This window comes from Xenopus tropicalis, chromosome 3 (assembly GCF_000004195.4).
Source record: "Xenopus tropicalis strain Nigerian chromosome 3, UCB_Xtro_10.0, whole genome shotgun sequence".
Lineage (NCBI taxonomy): Eukaryota > Metazoa > Chordata > Amphibia > Anura > Pipidae > Xenopus > Xenopus tropicalis.
Window position 1 is genome coordinate 116,906,227 of NC_030679.2, and position 26,030 is coordinate 116,932,256.

At 40.0% G+C, this 26,030-nt stretch overlaps 1 protein-coding gene across 3 annotated transcripts in view; it reads right to left on the reverse strand.

The window, feature by feature from the left end:
- megf11 (multiple EGF-like-domains 11) overlaps nucleotides 1–26,030 on the reverse strand; it is a 207,592-nt gene that overhangs the window by 66,617 nt on the left and 114,945 nt on the right. For all 3 annotated transcript variants that reach the window (XR_004222063.1, XM_018092496.2, XM_002938361.5), the window contains exons 6-10: nucleotides 12,699–12,945; nucleotides 11,755–11,875; nucleotides 10,855–10,991; nucleotides 2,754–2,966; nucleotides 1,455–1,629 (exon numbers count right to left, since the gene is read on the reverse strand). Coding sequence is in view for 2 of the 3 variants with exons in the window: in XM_018092496.2 (XP_017947985.2) it covers nucleotides 1,455–1,629; nucleotides 2,754–2,966; nucleotides 10,855–10,991; nucleotides 11,755–11,875; nucleotides 12,699–12,945 (893 nt within the window). In the remaining variant the exon portion in view is untranslated. The remainder of the gene's footprint in view (nucleotides 1–1,454; nucleotides 1,630–2,753; nucleotides 2,967–10,854; nucleotides 10,992–11,754; nucleotides 11,876–12,698; nucleotides 12,946–26,030) is intronic.

Sequence of the window (26,030 nt, forward strand, 5' to 3'; positions counted from 1 at the left end):
TTGTTTCAGAAAGGCTACTATAGTTTATATAAATACCCTGCTGTATAACCATTGCGGCAGCCATTCAAGCTGGAAAAAGGGAAAAAAGGTGCAGGTTACTTAGCATATAACAGATAATACTATTGTATTCTACAGAACTTATTGTATGTGCCTTTTCTCATTTTTTCAGCATGAATGGCTGCCCCCATGGCTACACAGCGGGTATTTATATAAACTATAGTAGGGTTTCTGTAGCAAACACCCCAGCTGTACCAGTGCAGGAATGGCTGCCCCCGGGGCTACACAGCGGGGTATTTATATAAACTATAGTAGGGTTTCTGTAGCAAACACCCCAGCTGTACAAGTGCAGGAATGGCTGCCCCCGGGGCTACACAGCGGGGTATTTATATAAACTATAGTAGGGTTTCTGTAGCAAATACACCAGCTGTACCAGTGCAGGGCAACAGTAAATTATATTTTAATTACTTTAAAACACTTTTTGGTGTTACTGTTCCTTTAAAACAAAGAACCTGGGATAACCCAGATTTCTGAAGGCAAACTGTGCTAGAGGGCATCACCTCATGAAAGGACTTTTAAACTTTGTTTAGGGTCAGCTGAGATAAAATGTCATTCAAGGCCATGCAATTAAAGAATCTGGATCCCACACATCTAATTTCCATCCTTTCCATTAGATCAGTACAGTTATAAAACCAGAGCAGGTTAATTATATAAATGTGTTACCTCCTGCCTACAGTGTGCAAGTGAAATGCTGGATTTCACAGCTCCAGTAAAACCCAAGCTTCTCAGAAAGCACATCCCAACATGGCTTTGTCGTCAACAATATAGAAAATTAATTAAAGGGCACAGACAAAAAAAACCTCACAGTGCTAAAAAGGTGTGAGAAGCTATTTATTCCATAGACATTGCAGAAGGTGAACCCCATGCCCTAATATAAAAGGCCAATATAACACTGAAGGGGATTTAGCAAAGACATAGCAGTTTAGATGAATGTACTGACTAAAAGGGGCATCTTTGGCACTTGGGGAAGGTGTTAAGCTGGCCATACATACAGATATTATCGTATGAAACTTAGTTTCGTACAATATTTGTTACGTCTATGGAGAACAATGGTTGCAGGAAAGATTGTAATTGTAAAGTGTATGGCCACTTTTAGTCCTGCAGCAGGGGCTTTGGGGGATTATTAATCCTGCAGCAGAGGACTATTTCAATGGGGCAAATTAGCTACAGAGATACCCACTGACAAGCTAAGATAATATTAATATTCTAGTGGCACAAATAAACCACTTTTAGTCACTGTAAATGATTTAATTCCATGTTTATTAACTTAATTTTACACTGGTCACGGGCTGCCTCACTTTCCCTAGGCACGTCATAGCGACAACAGTAGACAAATATATGAGGGGATGCGCCAGACAGAAAAGCCACAGAGATGAATACAAATAAAGTCTTCTTACCGTGTACCCTGGAGCACAGATACACCTCCCTGTCATACTGTCACAGTCGGCGCCATTATGGCAAGAGCACAGCTGCTGGCAACCCTCTCCATAGAAGCCTGGCCGGCAGGGCTCCTCACAGTAGAGTCCGCTCCAGCCTGCCCTGCAGGTACACTCCCCAGACAGAGGGTGGCAGCTGAGAGTGAGAGAGAGAGAGACTTGTCACATCAGAGCTGTGGGGTGTGCAGGAGAACTAATTAAAACAATACATCCTTGTGTCAACGGCTGGCCACGAAGGGACCCCACTCCCTGCAATTCATGCGCCCGCAGTATCCCTGCAATTCATTCATCTGCTCTAACCCTGGCTCCTGAGGGAGAAAATCTATTATTTAAATGTTCTGAGCAAAAGAGAGATGATTTCAACCATATGGCATGTGAACGGCCTTAAATAAAACAAAGACATAAATATGAACTACTTGAAGGGAAACTACACCACGCTTGCTGGCACACATCTTAAGGATGGTTTATTCAACACACCGTAATAATTACAATGGCTGATTGTCACATCATTTAGAGTTCTGCAAATACACATAACCCTTATTTTAGCAATAGATAACACCCCAGAAATATAATTTCACAAAAATATTGTTTTGTTATCTGGTGTTTGTTCAGCTGGCGACAGGAGCAGCCAGCAAGGATTTCATATGCTGTTCAGCAAGATCAGAATGAAATGAGCTGGGGGTGAAACTTTGGGTCAGAAAAGGCTTTAACCCTTTTGTATTGTTGGAAGAAGAGCAGTAGGCTGAATGTCCCTGCTCCACTAACTGTTCTCTATACAGGGGAAGGGACACAAGAATGAATGAAGATTTGTGGGCCATGAATCTTACTGCAGGTTTGGGATAATGCCATATTTATCTAAAATTATGATTACATCAGCACATTCCAGATAAACACATTTATTGTTTAATGCAGGGGAATGAAACCGAACCTGGGGGCTGGTAAAATATCGTGTGTAGCACTTCTTCTAAACTGCCACCCTTAGTCAGCACTAGAAGTAACACATTTATGCTGGGTATGTTGTAATTTATCTTCTCTATGTGATGCTCCAAAATGATGGCTTTTATGGGTTAGTATACTGTTTGCAGCATGGCCACCCATTCCCTACCCTTGTTCCCTACCCCACCTCACATCTCACACAGAGCTGTTACCTCACGCCTTTAAAAGCGAATATAAAATCATTAAGTTGTTCATTTGCACATATTAAAATCCCTTAATTGTGCAAAAGTGATACATGTTAAACAACTTTAAATAACAACATACCCACGTGTGTTGGTTAGATTACACGGGCAGTTCTTGTTGCACTTGAGGCCGTATAACCCCTCCGGACACACACGTTCCTCACAGAGGATCCCTTTAAAGCCAGGCTCACAAAGGCAGGCGCCATTGATATGGTAACACTTAGCTCCATTCTGGCAATCACATCTCTCTGCACACTGGAATCCGTAGGTTCCAACCGGGCATTCCTCCTGGCATCTGCAGGGGACATAAGACAAAGAAAATCAGAATGGCTCTAGAATTTGAGTTTGTATTTCTGGTATATGAAAAATACCAAGGGAATGTCTAATCTTTTGTGCCATCTTACCAACCACACAAATATCTTTCCATTGCTTAGCATGCCAACCCTTTCACTTTCTCAAAATGAGTAAATAATGTGAATTCAGCCACAGTGCAAGTTTCCAGCCCAAATTGGGTCTGTTACCCTCAGAACCCTGTGGTGCCTGGAATCCAGTCAATCCAAGCAAATATTCAGTCATTAGGAAACTTGCAATACACTCCAGTATCATAAAATACAGTGGAATAGAAGCATCTTATAAAAATAAAGGTTTATTGCCCCAGCAGGTGTTTGTAAAGGCATGGGACCTGTTATCCAGATTGCTCAGAACCTGAGGTTTTCCAGATAAGGGGTCTTTCTATAACTGGATCTCCATACCTTAAGTCTGCTCAAAAATCATTTAAAATTGTTTAAACCCAATAGGATTGTTTTACCTCCAATAAGGATAAATTATATCTTAGCTGTGATCAAGTACAAGGTACTGTTTTATTACTATGGAATAAAAAGAAATCATTTTAAAAAATTTGAATTATTTGATTAAAACGGGCTCTATGGGAGATGGCATTCCTGTAATTTGGAGCTTTCTGGATAATGGATCCCTTAGAAAATCCTGTCTGCTTTTCTATTGTCATACCTTTGCTACTTTAGGAAAGGCACCTCTCAGCCTGGCACAGTGCAAATTCTATGTGCCCAACATTGAGTATAAATGACTATAAAGCTGGCCATACGCTATAAGCACTGCTTGTTTGGTGAGGTCATTAAATGAACAGATCTTTCCCCCGATATGCCCACCTAAAGTGGGTGATATTTTACTAATCTGATCACAATATAATCTGAACACAGTCTGAGCAAATTGTCATCAAAATGATTGCATAGAGCACCTTAAACTGGTTGGGTGTATTAGGGTATAGTTAGTTTTGCTCTAAGTACACTGACACGGAAAGGCCAACTACTAAATGGATTAGCACCAGTATTAGGAGGGGTTTTACACACCTAAATTTCAAGTCATATTTGATAAAAATAAAGGCCCAAATGAATTTCACTTGATGTGGCATCAGTAACAGTAGAAGTTAAGCAGGCCATGAAGCAACTCGGTATCACCAAATTCAGTTTCATAAGAGTTTGATGCAATAACTGCCTTCTCTACAGTCACTATGGGTCAAGGCTTTCTGACAGCGCTGCACATACAGATTCCAAATACTAACACGGCTATTAAAGAATACTCTAATGGGAAAACATGTTTTTTTTTTTCAAAACTCACCAGTTAATAGAGCTTCTCCAGCAAAATCCTGCATTGAAATCCATTTTTCAAAAACACATATTTAATTATATTTAATTTTGAAATTTCACATGGGGTAAGCCATATTAGTAATTCCCCAATGTGCCACAGCCATGTGACCTGTGCTGAACTTCAGTCACACTTTACTGCTGAGCTGCAAGTTGGAGCGATATCACCCCCCCTCCCAGCAGCCGATCAGCAGAACAATGGGAAGAGAGCAAGATAGCAGCTCCCAGTAGGTATCAGAATAGCACAATAGTAAGAAATCCAAGTCCGGCTTGGGACTCCTCCAGTTACACGGGAGTGGGAGAAACAATAGGTTACCTGAAAGCAGTTCTAATGTGTAGCGTTGACTCCTTCTGAAAGCTCAGACTCAGGCACAATGCACTGAGGTGGCACCTACACACCAATATTACAGCTAAAAATACATTTGTTGGTTCAAGAACAACATTTTAAATGGTAGAGTGATTTATTTGCTATGTAAACAGTGTCATTTAAAAATATAAAGTGTACCATAAAAATTAAGTAGTATAACATATTATGGGCAATGTAATAATGGGGACATTTTAATATGGATATTGTAGGCTTAAAGATAGGAAGAGCATAGCAATGTTGGTATGTACACCTTATATTGGCTGACAAAGTCCTTTTCAGGCAGACTTGAATTTGTTATTTTATTCTTACCATACTTTCTGCACCCAGAAAGTACCAGAATCAGTTATGTTATATTCTGATATACAGCAGGTATTTTCAAAGCATTGGTAATGCATCACATAAACAGGATAATATTTTATTATGAGCATCTGGGGTTTTCAGGAAAATATATTACAATGTACTGCCATTTTACTATAAATGACTGTTATTTAAAAACATAGTATTTTTTTATCTATATGAACATCCCTGTCTATGATACTGAGCTATTGATGAGATTTCTGTGTGTAGAGGATCAGAAGCTGCGGCTCTTCTCCTCCTGTGAGCAGCGTGCCTCTCCTGACAGCCTGGCTCATTCTGTCTGCATGGGGAGTATAACCGGTGAAACTGGCCCCTGCTGGGATCTGGCACAGATATACACAGTTAGTTGGATCTGAAACTGCTGGAAAGAATTGGGGAGGGGGTGAACAGGTAATGGGTTAAAGTTATATTTGGCTGGTAACTATTAGTGTAGCTTGACTGATTTCTTGGTTCTTGATTTCTTTATCCCAAATACCTGCTTGCTCTAGTTGCCAGTGAACTATGTTGGTAAGATATATACAAAGTTTAGTCAGTATTGCCATGAAAATACTGAGAACAGGTATAAATAACCCAGAATCAGGGAATACTACAGAAGTCAGATATACATCCAATAATCTCAACCAAATCATACGGAGGAACAAAGCTAGCCTAATACAAGCTGGCAAGCTGGCCACAAGCTCCAGGTGGGTAGCTGGCCACTGCAAAAAACAGCAAAACTATGTTCCAACTCTGAATATTAATTTCTTGTTATAATAAACAATGTCAGGGTTTTACACTTTCTGCTCTGCTGAACGATTTTGTTGTGACACTAATAGAAGATTAGACCAACCTGGGGCAATAGCAAAAATCAATGCAAAGTAAAATATACTCTAAAATAGCAATTTTCTGTTGTTTTCAGAGATGTTATCCTTTCTGCTTATTTCCAAACTCACCTAACCTATAATCACAATATACCAAATGATTTGGGGCAGTAAGCCAGTCAGAGTAGAGTCCTGCAGAGGGTCAGGTTCTAAAGGATACTCATGAAATAAACGCAAATCAGTCAGGACTCAGACTGAATCTACTTGATGTCCCCACCGCGTGGTAACTCGTGGGTACCCTTTAACTGTAGTGGGGGGGCCATTTAAGGGAATATTAAATGGAGATTTACATTTCACAATGTAAAATAGATAAACATGCGATGTCACATTTGAACTATGTGACATCACTTTGGGTTGGTGTGGCACTGCGCGGGAAGGTCAGGTGGAATTGCATAGGGATGAAAAAACAGGTAAGGGGGAGCAGTTCAGGCTTAGGGTAAGAGGGTACGGGTTGGGCGGTCTCTAATTCAGAGCACTAAAAAGTCATACATATATACATGAATATGAAGGGGATGGGACATCTTGGCATGGTCTTGCACAACTATTGCTCTCATCAAGATTCTGGGATACAGATGACCTTACTGATTTACATATGCCTATGGCAGGAAGAAAAAGGAAAAGTATACCTAGTCCTAAAATAGAGGCCCATGTGTTGGAAGGCGGTGGTGCTACTTCTTCTTATTCTAGGTACAGGGGCAGTCTAAGGGATTGTTAGTAACCCAAAAGTGCCTACATTTGACCACAGTTTTGCATATTTTGGCACTGCCTCCTATGCTCTCTTTCAACACTGAATCCCATCTGCCACTTAGCTGCCCAGATTGCCAGTTTGTCAAGATCCTGCCACATCCCGAATAGAATTAATTGGGCTGCACAGTTTTGAGTCATCTGAAAACACTGATACATTACTCATAATACCCTCCCCTAAGTCATTTATGAACAAATTAAATAAAAGTGGACCCAGTACAGAACCCTGAGGGACCCCACTGAGAACCTTACTCCAAGTAGAGAATGTACCATTATGAACCACCCTCTGTACCCGATCCTGTAGCCAGTTTTCTATCCATGTACAAACAACCTTACTAAGACAGACAGATAGTATTAGACCTTAATATGTAGATATAGTATAGTATACATGTAGCATCAGATAAATTCTAGTTGGATGTGTGCTATGGTATGTCTAAATATATAACAATATAATGGATTTTAAATGCAGGATCTAAACTCTAACTATAAGTACAGCAAGCAGCAATGCAGAGACTGGCATGTGCATTAGATGGACAACAAGATGGACAATAAGATGTGTTATCTGCATGTAATGGACATACCTGGGTTCTGCATGTGATCAGTTGCACTTACACTTGACTGTACCAGCAGTACATAAAGAGAGTTGGTAGTGCAAATGCTCCTTTTGTTCTAGTTATTGTGAAAGAGTATTCTCAATGGTGAAATGAGCAGGCAATTGTCTTTCAATATCCACCTTGAACAGCTCACAAGTAGTTAATCTATGAGGATCCAGCAAGTGGAAATTAAATATCGACGACTCATGTCTTTACATAATTAGCTACCCTCTTCCTCTAACAAACAAGTGATTCTGCAAACTTGTTTAGTTAGAGATCAAACAGCTTAGCTTGCTAATGAATTTTATACAAACACCCTATTAATGAACACAACAGATAATCACAGGAGGATGGGGCCATTTTCTTCCCACATCTCCGAGCATCCTCATAATTCACTCAGCATATTCTGTCTCGGAATCCTTTGCTTACTGCGCTGCAACACTTATAACAAGCACTAACCCCCTTTCTTCACTTACTTGCTGCTTTATCTTAATCCTATTTAAGAGGCATAGGCTGTATATAGGAGTATTTTTGGGTTACATAATGTTAAGCCAGATAGTCAACATCCTTGCTGTTAAAGATTTGCCAAAAAGGCTTTCAAGGGTTCCTCATGAGAGGGTATCAGTGTGGGCACTCACTTTTCAACAGTACGGGCAGCTTGACCTAGGCAACAAACAGAATGCCATTGGTAAGACAGTGTTATTTTTGACTTAATGCCACAAGTGGCATGCTGACCTCTTTAAAAATCTTAAAACTTCCCATTGCTCTCCTCCTCGCATCTGTGCGCTCCTGTGAAAGCATGCATTATGCTCCATTAATTACATCTGACGCACAGAATAGCACACAGATATTTTTATCAGATGCAAGGAGGAGCGCAGTGAGAAGTTTTAGATTTTTAAAGAGGTTGACGTGCCATTGGTGGCATTCAGTTATAAATAACCCTGTCTTACAGGTGAGGAGACACGCGAGTGTCACAACAAGGCTACCCGCACTATTGTTTCCCCCAACCAGAATGCAGCCTCTATTTCTGACATAGGGCGGAAAAATTCCACCCCTTGGTACCACAGAAGATGGACAGCACTGACATAAGAGAATGTCAGTGGGGAAACTCACTCTTTAACTGTAAAGGCAGCTTTATCTTGGCAACAGACTATGCCATTGGTATTTAGACTGGTACTGTATTACTCGCAGGGGCAGGAGATGGAGTATTTTACCATAGGCTGTATTATAGTTGTGGGGAATAATACAGCCTCAGGCATTGATTGACAGATGAACAACAGATGAAGCCACATTACAGAGTGTCAGAGGAGACATTTACTTTTAACGGCATCTTTACCTTGGCAAGCCACTTTATGGTGCATGGTGTATTTTCATTTAGGTGTGTATTTATTAACAACGGAGATAAACATCACCAGTGATGCTGACCATATCAGATCTTTGCAAGTCTAATTGCTGATTGGTTGCTATGGGCAACAATGCTGGTGATGTTTGTCTCCAATGTTAATAAATACAGTGCTAAAAAAGTGTTAAAAAATAGACTGCCAGATGAGAGATAAACTATTAAACTGAGCATACATGCCAACACTGGCTAGCCAGGTCAGCAGCTTTTTAGTTGGTGTGTTAAGCATACTATTGTCCCAAAACATGTGCTCCTACTCTGTGTGTTCTTTCTTAAAATTTGGAACACCCCAGAGGGTGTCTTCTTTTGATACTAAAGGTGGCCATACACATTCAGAATTTAGTCTTCTTCCGACGAACATTCAAATACTGATCGAACGTATAAATACAACAATCTAAAACTAACATTCAGATTGAAATTGCTAAAATGCTAAAAATAACAAATCAGAGGATGTTCTGAACATGAAATAGTTGGCAGACACCAATCGTATAAAAGTCATTTATCGTTTTCCAACCAAAATTTTCTAACCTGTCCAATCAACTAAACGACTTTTGCCATAGTGTGAAAATTATTGGGATGATAAACATGGTCGGAAAATCGTATGAAACTATGTTACGGTGCATGTATGGCCAGCTTTAGATATAAATACTGGTGGCAGTTAAATATCTGTTATCCCCTGAGCAATTATTTCATACATTGTGCCGAAATGACAATCTACTGTTGATATCTTATTGGAGCTTAGTCACAAAGTGATCAGGAAGATAAAATCCTGTAGGACAATAGTCTGCACAGGCCCCTTATGTTGATCCAATTATTAGCCTGAGGGCCAGACACTGAATCAGTTTTTTGTGGGTTCAGTAATGTGTAAGTTGAATTCTGTGTTTGCCTTTTAACTTGGTACTAGGGAGCCACAGTCTGAACAAGAAAATGTTCACATACCATGCAATAAATATCTGTGAATTTGGGTTTTACCATACTTTTTAAAAGCATCATAACTCCAAAATGTTGGGCTTATTGTAAAAAATGAAAAAAAAAATATTAACTATTCTTTTATTTTAATCAACAGGCCCAGAAAGGAAGTATAACATGAGTCCCATTGCAGTTCCATTCCTTGGCTGTGATCATATCCAATCAAAACTGTGTGTTTGTACTACAGGTATGAAAACACTCAGCTTTTGCAAATGAAAGATAAAAACAATTACTGTGTTTCTCTGGGAATTTTACCTCTATTTATAAATATCATCTATACAGCTATCTATATTGCATAGCTATATTCTGTTCTTAACAACTAACTATTGATTATTTAAACAAGAAAGAACTAGCAAAAACACACAAAATTTTGGCTTAAAACCAGGACCAAAATGTTTGTTCTGCGTTGCCGATCTACAGATCCCCATGTGTAATTTCTCCCTGGGCACTGTAAGCAGAGTTATGAGTATAATAAGCAGAGTGGTGTTGTATTACTCTCAGTGGCAGGAGATGGAGTATTCTTACATAGGCTGCATTATTTTCTATATAGTTTTACAATACCAGGGAATAATACAGCCTCTGGCACAGATTCAGACAAACTCAGCTCTGTAATGCATGGTATACACGACAACCTTTGAGTGTGGCAAGTGATTCACTGGTAATGTATAAGCGGAGAAACCATTTTTGTGTAATAGCAATATCAAACACAGTGCAATTGTGCAGTTTACAGATTCTCACTATGACAGCTTCCTAACTTATAACAGTGGAATCTTTATTTCACAGTTGCAAGCATTTGAATGTACTGTAAGTCACAGTGACGCTCATTCTTTGGGCCATGGTGCCACATGTGAATTGTGCACAAAGGGGGCATGATGGGCCCCATACACCAAATACATCACATTTAATTTTTGTAATTACAATGTAGTTGTGATTTAAACATCCTCTTTCAATAACTGTAGAGTACATAATAAAAGCAAAATGTGCTCAAAACTATACACAGAAAGCTCCAACTCATCCCAGAAAAAACATTTTAAGCCACTAAGAAGTAATGGCAATAAAGGTCATAAGTTACTGATACATGTAGCAAAAATTGTAATAACAAAGCATGGAAGGTGAAAACATTTATCATCTAAAGGTCATATCCTGGGGCACTAGTAGGATTTGAACCCTTGAAGAGCCAATGAAGAATATATTATAACCACTAGATGGCTGCAGAGAAATTCAGAGCTTTACCTCTCTCCAGTGTATCCTGCTGCACACTGGCACCTTCCACTCAGAGGATCACATTGGCCTCCATTGTGACACTGACACTCCTGGCTGCAGTTCACTCCAAATCTCCCAGAGGGACATGGCTGGGCACACACTGTACCCTGCAAAAAAGGAACAATGAAAACGTCCCACCAAATTTGCCCAGGTTAAGCGTTTTTATCAGAATTCCAGAATCATTTTGGAAATTTCGCAGTTGATAATTTGGGTACTAAATGTTGTCAATTGCACAAAAGTTACACCAATGACAAAATGGAAATGACGTGGACATGTACATGCATTTTTTTGGGTGCAGTTCACTGGATTACTGAAGACTTTCTCATTCACAGTTTTTTAATAGTGCCGGGGGACACATTGGAGCATAAAAACTGGGGCATGACTGGTGTATTAGTGTGTGCTTTTACCTGACTTTGGGCTGCTACTATCTTTAAGATACAAGGCACTGAATGATTCGCTCGTTTTGCAAGGTCACCAAATAAGTATATCTTTCCCAAATATGCCCACTCTGAGGTCGACAATATTGGATTGATCTGATCATTTGGCCCTCAGGTCAAACAACTGGATCATATTGACAGGCTGCAGCACGGCAGGGTGGGGACTGCATCAACAAGCCAATGCGCTCCTCACCCCGACAAGATTTAAAAACCTGCCCAATCAACATCTGTCCAGTTATCGGGCTTATCCGAAGGCCCCATACATGGTACACCAGCAGCTTTGATCAGCCCGTGTATATCTGATGCCCTTATTGTTCATGATGTGGTCAGTATAATGGATTACAGTCTGGGATGTGAATGAGATGATGAGTTGAGGTTTATCATCAGTATCTGGAGTACACAGACAAACATGAACATGCACCATATTACTTACTGTCCATCCTGCAGGACATGAACAGTCTCCTGTTACATGGTGACACACGCCTCCATTCTGGCAAGGGCATCGAAGCTCACAGAGTGCCCCATGACTCCCAGGTGGGCATAACTCCTCACAACTAGAAGAAAAGAAAAGTCAGCTGCTATTTTCCAGACATGGATGCCCACTCCTAGTGAATTTACATTTAATTCAGCATCCACCATCCATTCATACACGTTACAATTACAATTGCTTACAAACGCTTGTGTCCACTAACGTTCAGAGCTGAATCGTCAGATATACAGGTAGAAACAACAGGAAATCTACCCCTATCTGACAATTCAGCCCTAAACAGTTGCTTTGGTTGAAAATTTTCTGTCCCGCCCGATCAATTTGATGTGTGTATGGTGGATTGACGAGGCATCCGATATCGCTTGCCTAGTCAGTCCACCATACAGGCACAGAAAATCGTACAAATCCTTGTTTCATACCATAAGATCAGTGTGTGTATGGCCACCTTGAGTGCTTTATTTCCTAATCAGTACCTGTGTGTTTTTAAATTACAAATTAGGCTAATTACCCACCAGAGACATGTAGCTGTTATCTCTTAGATGCTACAGATAAATTATTAGCTGCATTGCTAAATATGCAATTGTTGCAGTCCATCTGGCTTGCCCAAAAAGCAACAATGAAAGCTATAGATCAACTAGCCAGCTGTGACTTGTGACATTATAGTTGGGTTTCTACCTGTTCACCTGTTTCTAAACTCTGTTTTGTGAGTACGCCATTTCTACTGTACATGATTTTGCTCGAGTAATAATGAAGCAATTGCAGAGTAGCACAGTACCTTCAGTAAAAGTCACCAGATGCCACTTCCAGTAACTGCTCTGCTGCATTTAAGATGAAGGTTGGCAACAGTAGAACACTAAATACAGCTCCAATGTTGCAATGCTGGTACTCACAATGCTCCTGTATATCCGGGGGCGCAGTGGCACTCGCCTGTCCTGTGGTCGCAGGTTGCCCCATTCTGACATTGGCATCTCAGTTGGCAGGCTTTTCCATAGGTGCCAGGGTCACACCAGTCCTCACAACGCCATCCTCTGTAGCCATCTGAGCAGACACAGGCACCAGTGATAGGGTTACACAGTGCCTCATTTTGACACTGACAGCGGTTACTGCAGTGCGGCCCCCAGTGTTCACTGTCGCATCCTGTCAAGAATAATGCGCATAATGTAATAGACAGAATCTCTGCAATTTTCTGTTCAGACAATCTGAAGCAAAACTGTCCAAACCCAGTGGGACCGATGTGACTCTGTTACAGGCTATTGCATGCTATTCTGTGTCCTATACATCCCTTAATTCTATAGGGACCCAAAAGGTCTTTGGCTGTCACCATCACAAAATAGGGTAGTGAAACATATAGACCATGTGGCTTAAACCATAAAAAATAAAGATTTTTTTAATGGTTTTCTATGTTGCACATTTAATTAGTCTAAATTTATCAGCCCTGTAACTGAAAACCCTCTTAACACATCTGAATACATTCAACATGCTGTTCCATCCTTAGCAAAGGGCACCCATAGGGTGCTGCTGAGATCTCTGCATTCCCCTTTTGCTGCCTTATCTCATTTTTTTAGTGGAAATGTTGCAAGGCAAACATTCTTACCTGCATTTCAGAGGGCAGTGGGTTCTCACCATATAGGTCTGTACACACAGTGACAGATAATAATACTGAACACAGAAAAATATTGTCTTGTTTTAAGTTTTTTGATGTCCACTCCCAAAAGTACAGAGCCATACTGCAGAGCAAAATCAGTGAGGTACTAATTGTCATGTGGTCAAAAGTATGAAAATCCATACAAGCAAAAGTATAAGCAAAAAGTAGCAATGCATCCAGCAGATCTGGACTGGGCCCAAACAGCCCAAATCCCAAAAAAGTGAATTTGGTGCATGCCTAAACTGCCAGTGGGCACTGATGTGCCATATTTTTATAAACTGCTAAATGCAGACTGCAGAGTGTATTTTACTGGCTTATGTGCATATGTTAGGTGGCATTATTAGCATTAAAAGACCATAAAAAAGATAATATGTGCATAAATGAGATGCATAGAAGCCGGTATTGTCAGTACAAACATATTAGTTATCAGCCCCTTGTTGTATGGGCTGTAAAATCTAATGATGCAATTGCATATATTACAGAATAGACTGCACCTTGCATAGACTGTAAAGTTCTGCCCACTTATCTATAGAAAAGACAGAGGCGGAAACTCACAAAGCTGGCATCAGTCCAAAATTGGATTAACAGCAGATTAACGTTTAGGCCACAAAATTATCTGCAACAATTACCCAAATATACTGTTATGTAATTTATTTGCAACAAACCACTTTAATGTTATTGTAGTACACTAATTTAAAGGCCTTCCATTAAAATGTAATTTTCATTTACACAGAACATTTTACTGTTACGACAGTTGTAGTTATAGTATGATAAGTGTGCAGTGCTGCCTGTGTTGCACTGGAATTCACCAACACCCCCTCACTTGTTCACAAACAGTACAGAAACTCTCTGTTTATAGTGGGATTCTGCTTTAGGGTGACATAGAGATCAAGTGTTTAAGGCAAGGTCTATAAACATAGTATGAAACATAGTAGGGTTGATTCACTAAATTGCGATAAGCGTTATTGCATGCTTTTTTACCGCCTGTTAATTATTGACGAGTTAAAATTGACGCGAAAAAAACACGTGATTATTATCACGTGCGTTAAGTCGCATATCGCATGTGCTAAATAACGCATGATCGCAAGGTGTTAATTTTAAACCATTGCGTTAATTCTCGCGCAAAAATAACACTAACGTATGAATCACAAACACATAGACACGCTAAATATCGCATTAGTCTGTGCAAAAATTAACACCTACTTGGGGCAGGCGGTAATTATAGAAAAGTACAGTTCATGAGCTTAAGGCAACACAATAAGGACAGTGGGATTTATTCAAGTCTGTGTTGGCCCTAGAGTGATGCAGCCTCCAGTTTGCAGGGAAATGGTCATTTTCAGAACAGTAGTTTTCCGAAAGTAATGGCATGTATGGCTAATATGGCGTGCGTTTTTTTGCACACGGCGACAATTTGTGCGCGCTGCATTAATTAGCGCACGTTGCGTCAAATACCACGCAAAAATAGTCTTTGTGACTTAAATAACGCAAACAGCATCGCGTCTAAATTAACGCAAGTATCCTTTTAGTGAAGTTGCGAAAAATAAGACGCGATAAAATTTTTAACACATGCTATAACTAGCGCTTGTTTTAATGCACCTTAGTAAATCAACCCTATAGTACATTTAAAAAAGACACAAATCCATCAGGTTCAACCTTTTATGTCTATGAAACCTGCCTAACTGCTAGTTGATCCAGAAGGAAGGAAAAAACTCAACTGAAGCCTCTCTAATTTGCTTCAGAGGGGGAAAAAATTCCTTTCTGTCTCAAAGATGACAATCAGACCAGTCCCTGGATCAACTGGTACTAGGCGCTATCTCCCATAACCCTGTATTCCCTCACTTGCTAAAAAGCTTAAACCCCTACTTGAAGCTATCTAATGTATTAGCCAGTACGACTGATTCAGGGAGGGAATTCCAGGACTTTACAGCTCTCATTATAAAAAAACCCTTTCTGAATATTTAGATGCAACTGCCCTACTTCTAATCGGAATGGGTGGCCTTGTGTCTGCTGGAATGTTCTACTAGTAAATCAAGCATTAGAGAGATTATTATATGATCCTCTTATATATTTATACATATTGCCTCTTCTCCAGCATAAACAAACTTGGCCGGTCTGTCTTCATAACTGAGGCTCCGTATACCTTTACCAACTTAGTTCTTCGGACCCTCTCTAATTCAGTAACACCCTATTTGAGCACTGGAGACTAAAACTGCATGGCATATCCTAGACATCTTTACATGCACTTACATGAACTTAATGAAATGACAAAATATTTTTTTAGGGAGCAAACCAATAGTGCCTTGTAAGCCAGTTAGGGCTACTTAAACTTTGTGAAAGTTTAAAACTTTAAGATAAAGCCTTCTTTGAAAGCACTGGAGGCTGAATAAAGCTGCCCATATCTGAGGCACGTGCCGCCTGTACCCCCTGGCACATCTTAAAGCTGCAAACTGAGGAGTGGGTTTCCTTTGATGCCAGCAGGAGGCTGCTCTATGTTGTGATGCCTGCTAAGGTCACAGAAACTCAATGTCAGGACAAGGTATTGCTTGTCCCTCTGTCTGTGATGACTTTTTTTTGGCATGTATGTGACAATTGATTTCCTATTTTTAATTAATAATTCTAATTATGATGCGCTAAATATACCCGACAGCTGGGAGCAGATTAATCAGGGGTTATTGATCAGCTGCAGAGTTTGTGAAGTTATTGATTTTCTGTTCAGTGCAAGAGACAGGAGGTAAGAGAGTCAGTGAAACCAAGCATATCATCCTGCGCCAGCGCTGACACGCACAGGCTCCTCTCTGTGCCACATGCACGCACGCCAGATCCCTTTCTGTAGGAAAACCCGCAGTGTATTACACACACAGCACTGCTTGCAATGCAATACAGCAGCCTGCCTGGGGACAGCTTGTCTGAGCCCTGGCAGCAGAAAGGTTAACAGTGCAAGAATAAGCAAACAGCAGATTGGGGGTATTTGCTATTGTCAGATGGGATGCAGCCAACACAACACCACAAAGCAAAAACGATGGCTTTATCAATGGGCATCCATTTGTGTTTTTTGTTTCTATGAAAGTTTTCTTCTCAAATATTCCAGCTGCAACCAAACAATATACTTAATTTTTTATAAAACATAGTAATAGTTTTCCAGGATACAAGATTGGAACTAAAATGTAAATGTCACAGTACTTCAAGTAAAAAAAAGTTTAGCATTGGTGGGAAAAGTGCTGATGCATGCAGGAAATTGCTGAAATCAGCAGATTTGAAAATTAAGTATATAAATAAAGCATCATTTTTTTGTCCTACTTAAAAAGACAAGTTAGAAAACTCACTTGGTGCAGGTATCCTATGTTTAAATCATTATCTGCACCTTCTCTTTTTAAAGGAAATGTTAGGTAAGCCTATCAGTGAAATAAACATTTTAAAGGAACGGTAACACAAAAAAAAAATGTTTTTACAAACATTGACATCAAGACTCATTTTATTGGCTGGGGCTGTAAAATATCAGCTTTTTGATAACCCCAAAACATGCAGGGGCTCAGAAGCTGCTGAATTTATTGTTGGGCAGCTATTGTGTAACCATGGGGGTAGCTATTTAAATTGAAATAGGGCTAAATGGCACAGGTTACCTAGCGGATAATTGATAGGCTCTGTAAAACACCATTGTATTCTACAGAGCTTACCTGTTATCTGCTATGTACTGCTGCCCTGGGCACCTACACATCATGTGTTTGCTTCAGAAACACAACTATTGTTCATATAAATAAGCTTCTGTGTAGCCATGGGGGCAGCCATTTAAGGTGGAAAAAAAGAGAAAAGGCACAGGTTACAAAGCAGATAACAAGTAAGCTCTGTAGAATACAATGGTGTTTTACAGAGCCTATCTATTATCTGCTAGGAAACCTGTGCCATTTAGCCCTATTTCAATTTAAATAGCAATCCCCCATGGTTACACAATAGCTGCCCCAACAATAAATTCAGCAGCTTCTGAGCCCCTGCATGTTTTGAGGTTATTAAAAAAGCTGATAATTTACAGCCCCAGCCAATAAAATGACTCTTGATGCCAATGTTAGTAATTGAGTAGAACAGTAGCACAGCCAACATTTTGGTTCCTTAAATAAATCCACTTGTTGCTTGTACTGACTCTGTTAGAAGTACTTGCATCCAAACACTGTCCTTGCACTTTTGCATATTTGTGCCAAGTGCCAATTCGCCCTCCCATTCAGCTGTGATGAATCGCACTCAAGTGCACCTATTGACACAGGGGAACCCTAGAGCTATCTGATGGCAATACCAGGGTTTCCTCTGCAGACTCAATAATAAATCACATGTAAATGTCTACAACAATCCCACTGAAATTTTTGAAATTGTACCTGTTTTGTAAAAATTTGTATGCGCTATTTCCTGCATTTTGATGCATTGGGCACAATTGCTTCGGAAATTCAGTGTGCACACTGCACTTGTGGTTGTAAATCACCCTTTATATGTATTCTTTATATACCGTATATACTCGAGTATAAGCCGATCCGAATATAAGCCGAGGTACCTAATTTTACCAAAGAAAACTGGAAAAACTTATTGACTCGAGTATAAGCCTATGGTGGGAAATGCAGCAGCTACTGCTAAGTTTCAATAATCAAAATAAATACCAATAAAATTACATTAATTGAGGCATAAGTGAGGCATATGTTTTTAAATATTTATTTCAAAGAAAAACAGTAAACTAGCTCTGTAAGCGGAGAACAAAACAATGAGTACTACCCCACGCTCATTGCGCATTGGCAAACTGGCAGCTAGGGTAGGGTCTGGTTGCGGGTGGCCTAATTTGCACACAAAGGACAGAAGGTGCTAGTCTGGAGGGACCCATGGCACCCGACTCGAGTATAAGCCGAGGGTCACTTTTTCAGCACATTTTGGGTGCTGAAAAACTAGGCTTATACTCGAGTATATACAGTATACTATAAAAGAATGGAATCCAGGCTTTACCAGTTACATATTCATAAGTGTACCCCATTCATAAGTAAGAGCTTGGAAAAGGAATCCCTTTCATATGCATATAACAGAGTGGTTTCCAAACTTTGGGCTTGTCCTCCTTGTTAGGGAATAAATGGTGGTGAAAGTCTATTTTCTCTCCTAGATACACCTAAAACTGGGGGCTGAAGGTAATTTAGGATGGAATATGGAGTGAAATGCATCAGCTATTCTTGGAACTATGACTGAATGACTGATAAATCAATATTTCCCTATATCTTTAACCTTGCTATGAACTAAAGAGGTCCTTATCAAACGCTGAACCTTCAAGTAGGGCTTGAACTAAAATATACAACCACTGCACTACAGGATATGCAATATTTAGGATTTTAAACCAGAAGCTTCAGGAGAACAGGCAGGCACCCTGAAACACATGGATAGCAGAATGCAGAAAATATATTTAAAAATGACATCTTATGGGCTATGATTAAGTGTCTACATTTAGGAACAAAATGCGTAAGGCTAATTTTTGGACGTCAGATGTAATTTCTAAATAAACATTTCTGCATTCATTTAACCACATTCCAGTGGGCCTGTTTTTCTGAAATTTCAGCATTCACTTATGCTGTTTGGTCTAGGACAAGTGCACCTGGACCTCCACATTTACTTTGGTGATTTTTACAGTTATTTCTGGCTTGCTGATTGGATTAATTCAAACCAGAGTCCAATAAATACCTGGTTATTAGAGGCACAATATAAGTCCTTCTGAGGTGGTACATGGATGCTGCTAGGCTCCACCAAATAAATAATGCAGTTTGCTGCTGGGGAGGGAAATGTCTTCCACATATGGTGGCAGTGTTCTAAGGTAGTTTAGTTCTGGGCTATAGTTTAAAAACTGTTTCACTTTCTGCTCATGTTTCACTTCCTTATCTGTGCCTGACTTGCTCTTATCAGCAACTGACCAATGACAAGCCAGTAAACAAACTCCTGTGCTTTTTTTTCAAGTCCGGGATAGGACAGTCCATGCTTTTTTTCAGATACCACTGGCCCTGTAGGTTTCCAGGAGCTGTGATCAGGGCTCATTTCAGGGGAGAGGCATAATATGCAAAATACAAATGCTTCTAAATAAACAATAGATAATTTTTAATGAGTTTATACTGCAAACTTGTTTCATTTGGTTTTTGAATTTTGACTTTACATTCCCTTTAATTTTATTTAACTATTACTCAATATAGACTGTAGGGGGGAAAAATGGGAGCTACGGAGGCCGGTTAGTAGCAGGTTACAGTAGTCAAGTCGGGATAGGATGAGAGCATGCATGAGCAGCCTAGCTGTTGCTTTAGAAGGAAAGGGACGGATTTTGGCAATATTGCGTAAGAAAAAGTGCCAGGTTTTGACAATGTCTATTGTTTTAATTAAGAAAAATATTTGTTTTTTGTTATTTCTTAAGCAATCTCCCCTCTTTTCACCCTCTGTTTGATCAGCCTGAGTTTACTATGCAGCAGAATAATCTGTATGTGGTAATTTAATTTATCAAGGACTAAACATGGAGTAACTTCAGTTTTGTTTTTGCCCTGTTAAGCACAAGAAATAACAAAAACCACATATTTTATTTTTAAAACAACAGGCAAAGAGTATGTTCAGCAAGCCCTAATGATTGCCCTTTTAAAGGAAATGTAAACATTTAAAGTGCATGAATGTACAATTGATCACCATGCTATTCTATGCACTTATGCCATTTTTTAAAATTCCAAAATATTATGAGAAATCTGTACTGCTAATATAAGTTTTGTAACAACAGCCCCACCTGCTGGTCAGTTGTCCGACTGTAGTCTGGTCGGCAGAATGTGTCAGAGGAAAGGCGTTTTGATGTTGCTAACGAAAGACATGAGGAAAGCAGCGGTGTAACGAGAACGTGCCGGGCCCCCTGCAAAAAAATCTTCAGAGGGGCCAGGCAGATCGGCTATAGAGGAAACTGACCCTGCGGTTGCGGGGGCCCAGAGTGTGGGGTCAGCTTTCTCTAGCTTCTTTAAACTCTGTGTCAAAGAAGATGATCAAATGTATGGCTATTATGTTGGGCTTCTTATGGATTAACTCATTAACTGTAAGCACTAACTGTTGATAACCAGTAGCACCTCATTTTATCTTTCGTGTTAAATTTATTTTTACAAATTAGATGAAGTAAACTGCAAAAAGTGCCTTTTTGTTTTATTTTTACTAGCACTTTTGGCCTTTTTCCTCTGGTCAGGTCCAATTCTCACTCGGCCCTGGTGGTGGATGGGTTACATTTCCTGCAGAATTTTTGTTCTTGGCACATGATTCTCTTGTTCCTACAGCTTCTGGTTCCAAGGTTTGTGCCCAGAGAGTCTGCTAATTAATTATGTATAACTTGTTGGCCAGATCTAATGAGTAAGCAGCGAGAAAGCAGTGTCCGTGTATCAGTAGAAATGAGAGAGGGACATTGTGCGTTATGAGTGAGCCTCTCGTGGGGCTCTCTGTGCACTGCTGCACCCCCTCTCTCCAAAGCAAGTCTGCAAAGCAATATAATAACATGTAAATTGGTGTAGTGCAAGATAGGATTTAACTGCTTCTCTCCTGTTCAGTGGGAGCCATGTATGAGTTAAATATTGTGCTGTTGTGCTAGTGGAATATTGGTAATGACAGCAAAGGTTAAAACAAAACCAAGCAATTACCATAATAGATTCTGGCCACCCAAAACAACAAGATTAATTATTCGAGAAAATTCATGATGAAGAGAGAATCCATTCAAGGCACAGATCACAGTCAAAAGACTTGGAAGAAGGGTCCTTCATTAAATATACACAGTAATACAAGAGCCATATTACTATAACTGGCTAGAGCTAATTTACAACCGCAAGGTAGAACACTGTGTGCATTACAATGCTATTGGCAAAGATGCCTGCATCTATACATGCTGCTATGTACTAAAATAATGGCCGGAGCTTCTTAGCTGCAAAAAGGACCAAGGTGCTGAGTACAAGGTACATGGCTACAAAATAGGCTAGAATTAATTCCTCATCTCCATGCTGACAGCAGCAAAATGCAAATGTAACTTTCATGCATTGTACTAACGTCCCCACAAATGTTTGTCTCTATTGGCAAATCTTCCCCAAGTTGCAGTACATGGTACTTTGCAGGTGACTGATATACACTCAAAATAAGCCTTTCTGTAAAATATCATCATGGAAGACAGATCACTTTTACTCAAACAGGGCAACATCCCAGCTATTTCTTGCATACACTGGCCAGCCTCACATACAACCATATATCCTTCATCAGTGTGCCAATGCCAGTGCTACCCTTCCGTAAGTAAAGATCTCATCTCTATAACAGTCTTTAGAGTTTATTTCTGAATTCAGTTTAAGATTCCGTCCTGAACCTCTGAAACAAAAAAAAACAAAGAATTCTGAATTATACAGTGTGAACAGCAAAAAGTAACTGGCAATTTCAGTTGGGTAATCACCTCAAAGAGCACAATAGGAACATCAGTCTTATGCAAATATCAGCGCTTGTAAAATGGAATTCCAAAGTAACACAATATCCAAGGTTAAAAAAAGAGAATTTACAGTACATATTTATGTTATAGATATGTTATGTACAGCAGTGAATGCCATAGTAGCAGCAGTGATGTATTCATATAAATAAAGGAAAACACCAGGATATGAGAGTATTTGTTGGCAACCCATAACAGTTAACTAGATGGCAGAGATTGTTCCACAGCAGCAGATTTCTAAATCATGTGCCCCTAGGCCTGCCGCCTACTGCACCCCCTCACCCCCCCCCCCCCCCCCGCAATGCACGCACATCATGCACTCATTCTTCTTCAAATCCAGCCCTGAATGTGAGGATGCATCCATACACTTCAATTGAAGCCAGTGGCTATGAGTATCACTTTACTTATCTGTCCAGCCATATGAGACTGACACTAAGGGCAATCAGTCCAATGACCGGTGACCTGTAGCAGGGCGTAGGGAGGCAGGGGCATGACAGCGCCGTAGGGGTTGTAAGCCACTCCCAGCTAGTTTGGGATTGGTGGGTTAAAATGGCTGAAAGAGAGGTGGCTCTGTGCTTTCCCGCTTCTAGTTCCATTTTAGGCAGTACAGGAAAACGCCCACCCTCCCTCCTCAAAGAGGTGAGTTGGTATTATAGTTTGGCTGGCGGGGTGGTTGAGTCCTGGAACCAATGGTTGCATGGTTATTGGTGGTTGGCACGCCTGGCACCTCAGGGGTAAGGAGGTGTATCAGGAAGTGAGTTTATTGAGGAGTAGGTGGTCCCGGGCTAGGATGGCAGCTGGCAGCGTTAGTGGCGTTGCGCAGTTATTGGATTGTTACGGTTGTTTGTTATACAAACGTTCAAATTATCATATGTTCATGATATGTTTATCATACTTTCATGTTATGTTTGATATGTTTATCATATGTTCATGTTATGCTATTTGTTTATGGTATGTTTTAAATTAAACTTCAGTTGTTAATAAATGTTCTGCGGCCCTTTTCATCCAAATCTGGTGTCTGTATAATTTTTCTGGGATAGGAGGGGTGGTGTGGTAGGTTGCCAAGAGGCGGAGCAAGTCCCAACGATGTGCCTGTCAAGTGCATTTAGCCCATAGGAAATGTTCTTACATTAACATTTTAACATTTTTGCTTTTGCAAAGGAAAACACAAGTGGCAGTCTGCCAGCTGTTGATAAATTACACCCCACATTTTACTAGGTAAGGCATTACTGCTAGCCAGAATCCATTATTAGCTACACTAGCTGTGCAAAAATAGCATAACCTGCTTTTTATTTTGTTTTGTTTTTAATAAGAGGTCAGTGTTTACCTTCCAAACCAAATGACATACTAATCTCCTGCGCTGGAAAATAACTTCAATAATAACAGATTATAATCACATTCATGTTACAGAAAGTGATATTCATACCACCCACTTCTGGAATAAATTCTGCTGGTGCCATGGAAGCCACCAGAGAGATTGTTAGGCTAAAAAGAAGATGAAAAGCAGCAGTTTGGTTCTGAAGACTGTGCTTTTAACATTTAAAAGGCTCCTCTGCAAAGAGATGGAAAAGAATTTAAATTTGAGTCACTGAGGTACAGCCATTTTTAGAGCTCAAAAGGATGGCAGGTGACAGTCAACGTGATGGCGACAAAGAGTCCGGTCAACCCATAAGTCCTACTAATAAGGCTGCAATCACTGGAAAGAGCTTTGCAGCCCAATAACCTTGTCATAGCTTTGGGTTATATGTGAGCGTCGCTGAACTTGTTAAACAGCACACAGCTCCGTACTAATACAGACAGCAATAGATTGATTTACCATAGAATCTCTCCAGTGTGACACTTGGAACGTTTCCAGGCTGGGTTATTGTTACGCTCCCAGGGGAACATGGGACACAGACCCACATCCAGTAACTATACAACTGCATGGTATTTACAGTTATGGGGAGATACACCAAGCACCAATCTCTTGGCTATTAGTGGTTTGCAAACATCTAGTAAGTCTAATTAATTGCAACTAGGACTGTAGTAGAATGAAAATAAGGGGAACCCACAAACCTATGTAACCCTTTAATTAATTAATTAATTAATTAATTAACTAAAACTGTTCCATGGTGCCCCTAGTTCAACAAACAGACATTGATTAAAACCTACTGTAATTATAGGTGAAAGAAAATTCCACAGTAAGAATTCTGCTGACTGGGTATAAGTGATTTTTTTACCTGGTATGAATTTTCCCTAATTTGCATTAGAATTTCGCCATGTGTTTTGTTTTGCCAAGGGGGAAAAAATGCTTTTAGCACAAGAAAAAATGCTCATTGACTCCAATGCTTTTAGCGCAAGAAAAAATGCTCATTGACTCCAATGCTTTTAGCGCAAGAAAAAATGCTCATTGACTCCAATGCTTTTAGCGCAAGAAAAAATGCCCATTGACTCCAATGCTTTTAGCGCAAGAAAAAATGCCCATTGACTCCAATGCTTTTAGCAACTTTTAGCTAATGTTTTGCCTAATTTTTCAACAGATTTGCTAATTTTTAAATAAAATGGGCCAGTTCGCTCATCACTTCTGCTGACCAAAAACTTATTTACAAAAGTAAGGGAACTCACCAATAAAAATGCTGCTTATCATTCCAGTCCATTTTAGGCAAATGGGGAGAAGGCGGGGCCATGACATCACGGGGAGGACAGAGGCGGGGCAGTGACATCACAGGGTGGACGGAGGTGGGGCAGTGACATCACAGGGGCAGGGCTATGACGCAGAATTCGGCTATTGGCCGATGGCCATGTCATTGTTACTGAGTCCTGCCCGGAGTTCCTAGTATGGGAAACTGGGCAGGAGGTTTTGTCCAAAAACCAGGTTGTTCAGTCCCACCATGCCTTAACCCTTGATAATATGTAATTAATATGCTGGCATTTGTACATCAGTGACATAAAACAGCAAAAGGTGTAGGAATCCCCATTACCCACCCCAGAACTTGCACATTATTCAGACGCACAAGGTAGAGAAGAGGCAGGGAGTGTAGGTCAAATCAGGGCCCTGTCCTTACTGTCACCTCTAAGATTGATATAATGCTAATGTAAACCAATTAAATATCATATTTTTGCACCTAAAGTAGTATTGAATGCATACACATCTAAATTATATTTAATTCCTAAGAACTGGCAGACTTTTTCTGACAGTCAGGCAGGGGGCAACATTAGTCTTGCATGACACCCCCATTTTTGCCCAAACACATATTTTTCTTCCTATAATCAAACATGTACTGTACAGCATAACATGAGCACACAGAGGCGGTATTACAACCTTCTAAGGTCATGCTAAAGAAGAGACCAATATGTTTCTGAAACTCTTAACATTAGAGGACAGCCATTTAGACTTGAATTCATTTGTATATCATTTGCTGAAAAAGCACAACTACCAGCTGAGGCACAGAACAGACTGAATTAGTTTAGCAAATTCAGGGACATGAGATTTACATGACAGATAGATTGACATTAATAGCACCTCCAACTTTAGAAAACATATATCAAGCTAATATTCACCTTAACAGTAAGATTATTTGTGAGATATTATTCTGCAGCTTTTCATTTTGGCATTTTTACAAAATGGCATTTTGGCATAGCAATAGGTTGCTATGGTTATTGACTAGCAACCAGAGGGTTATTTGAATGGTAGACTAAAAGAGAACAGAGGAACTTGGATGACAAGTATCTAAGAATCAATCTGACTGCAGGGTTCATGGACCCTAGCATCCACATGGAATTTTAAATTCTAGCATGGAAAGAGGCCGAATACAAAGGTACACAAAATTGATTTCCCGTATAAGATACTGCAAATTAATCATCATGCAAACCTGACAATTCACAGTTCACACACCTTTTAAGCTCAATTTTATGAAATATAGAGCTGTGATATACTGTAATTGCAGCAGCAGAGCATTGACACAATCTAGATGCAGCGGATCTGTTTACTGATCACATACAGTGCAGACTGCTCGGCTCTCCATGCAATCATGCATCTTGTATCTCAACTAATCAGCATCAAAATATGTGGATTTTGTAGGTTTTGTGCTAATAGTCTAATAGGTGTTACACTATTTTTAC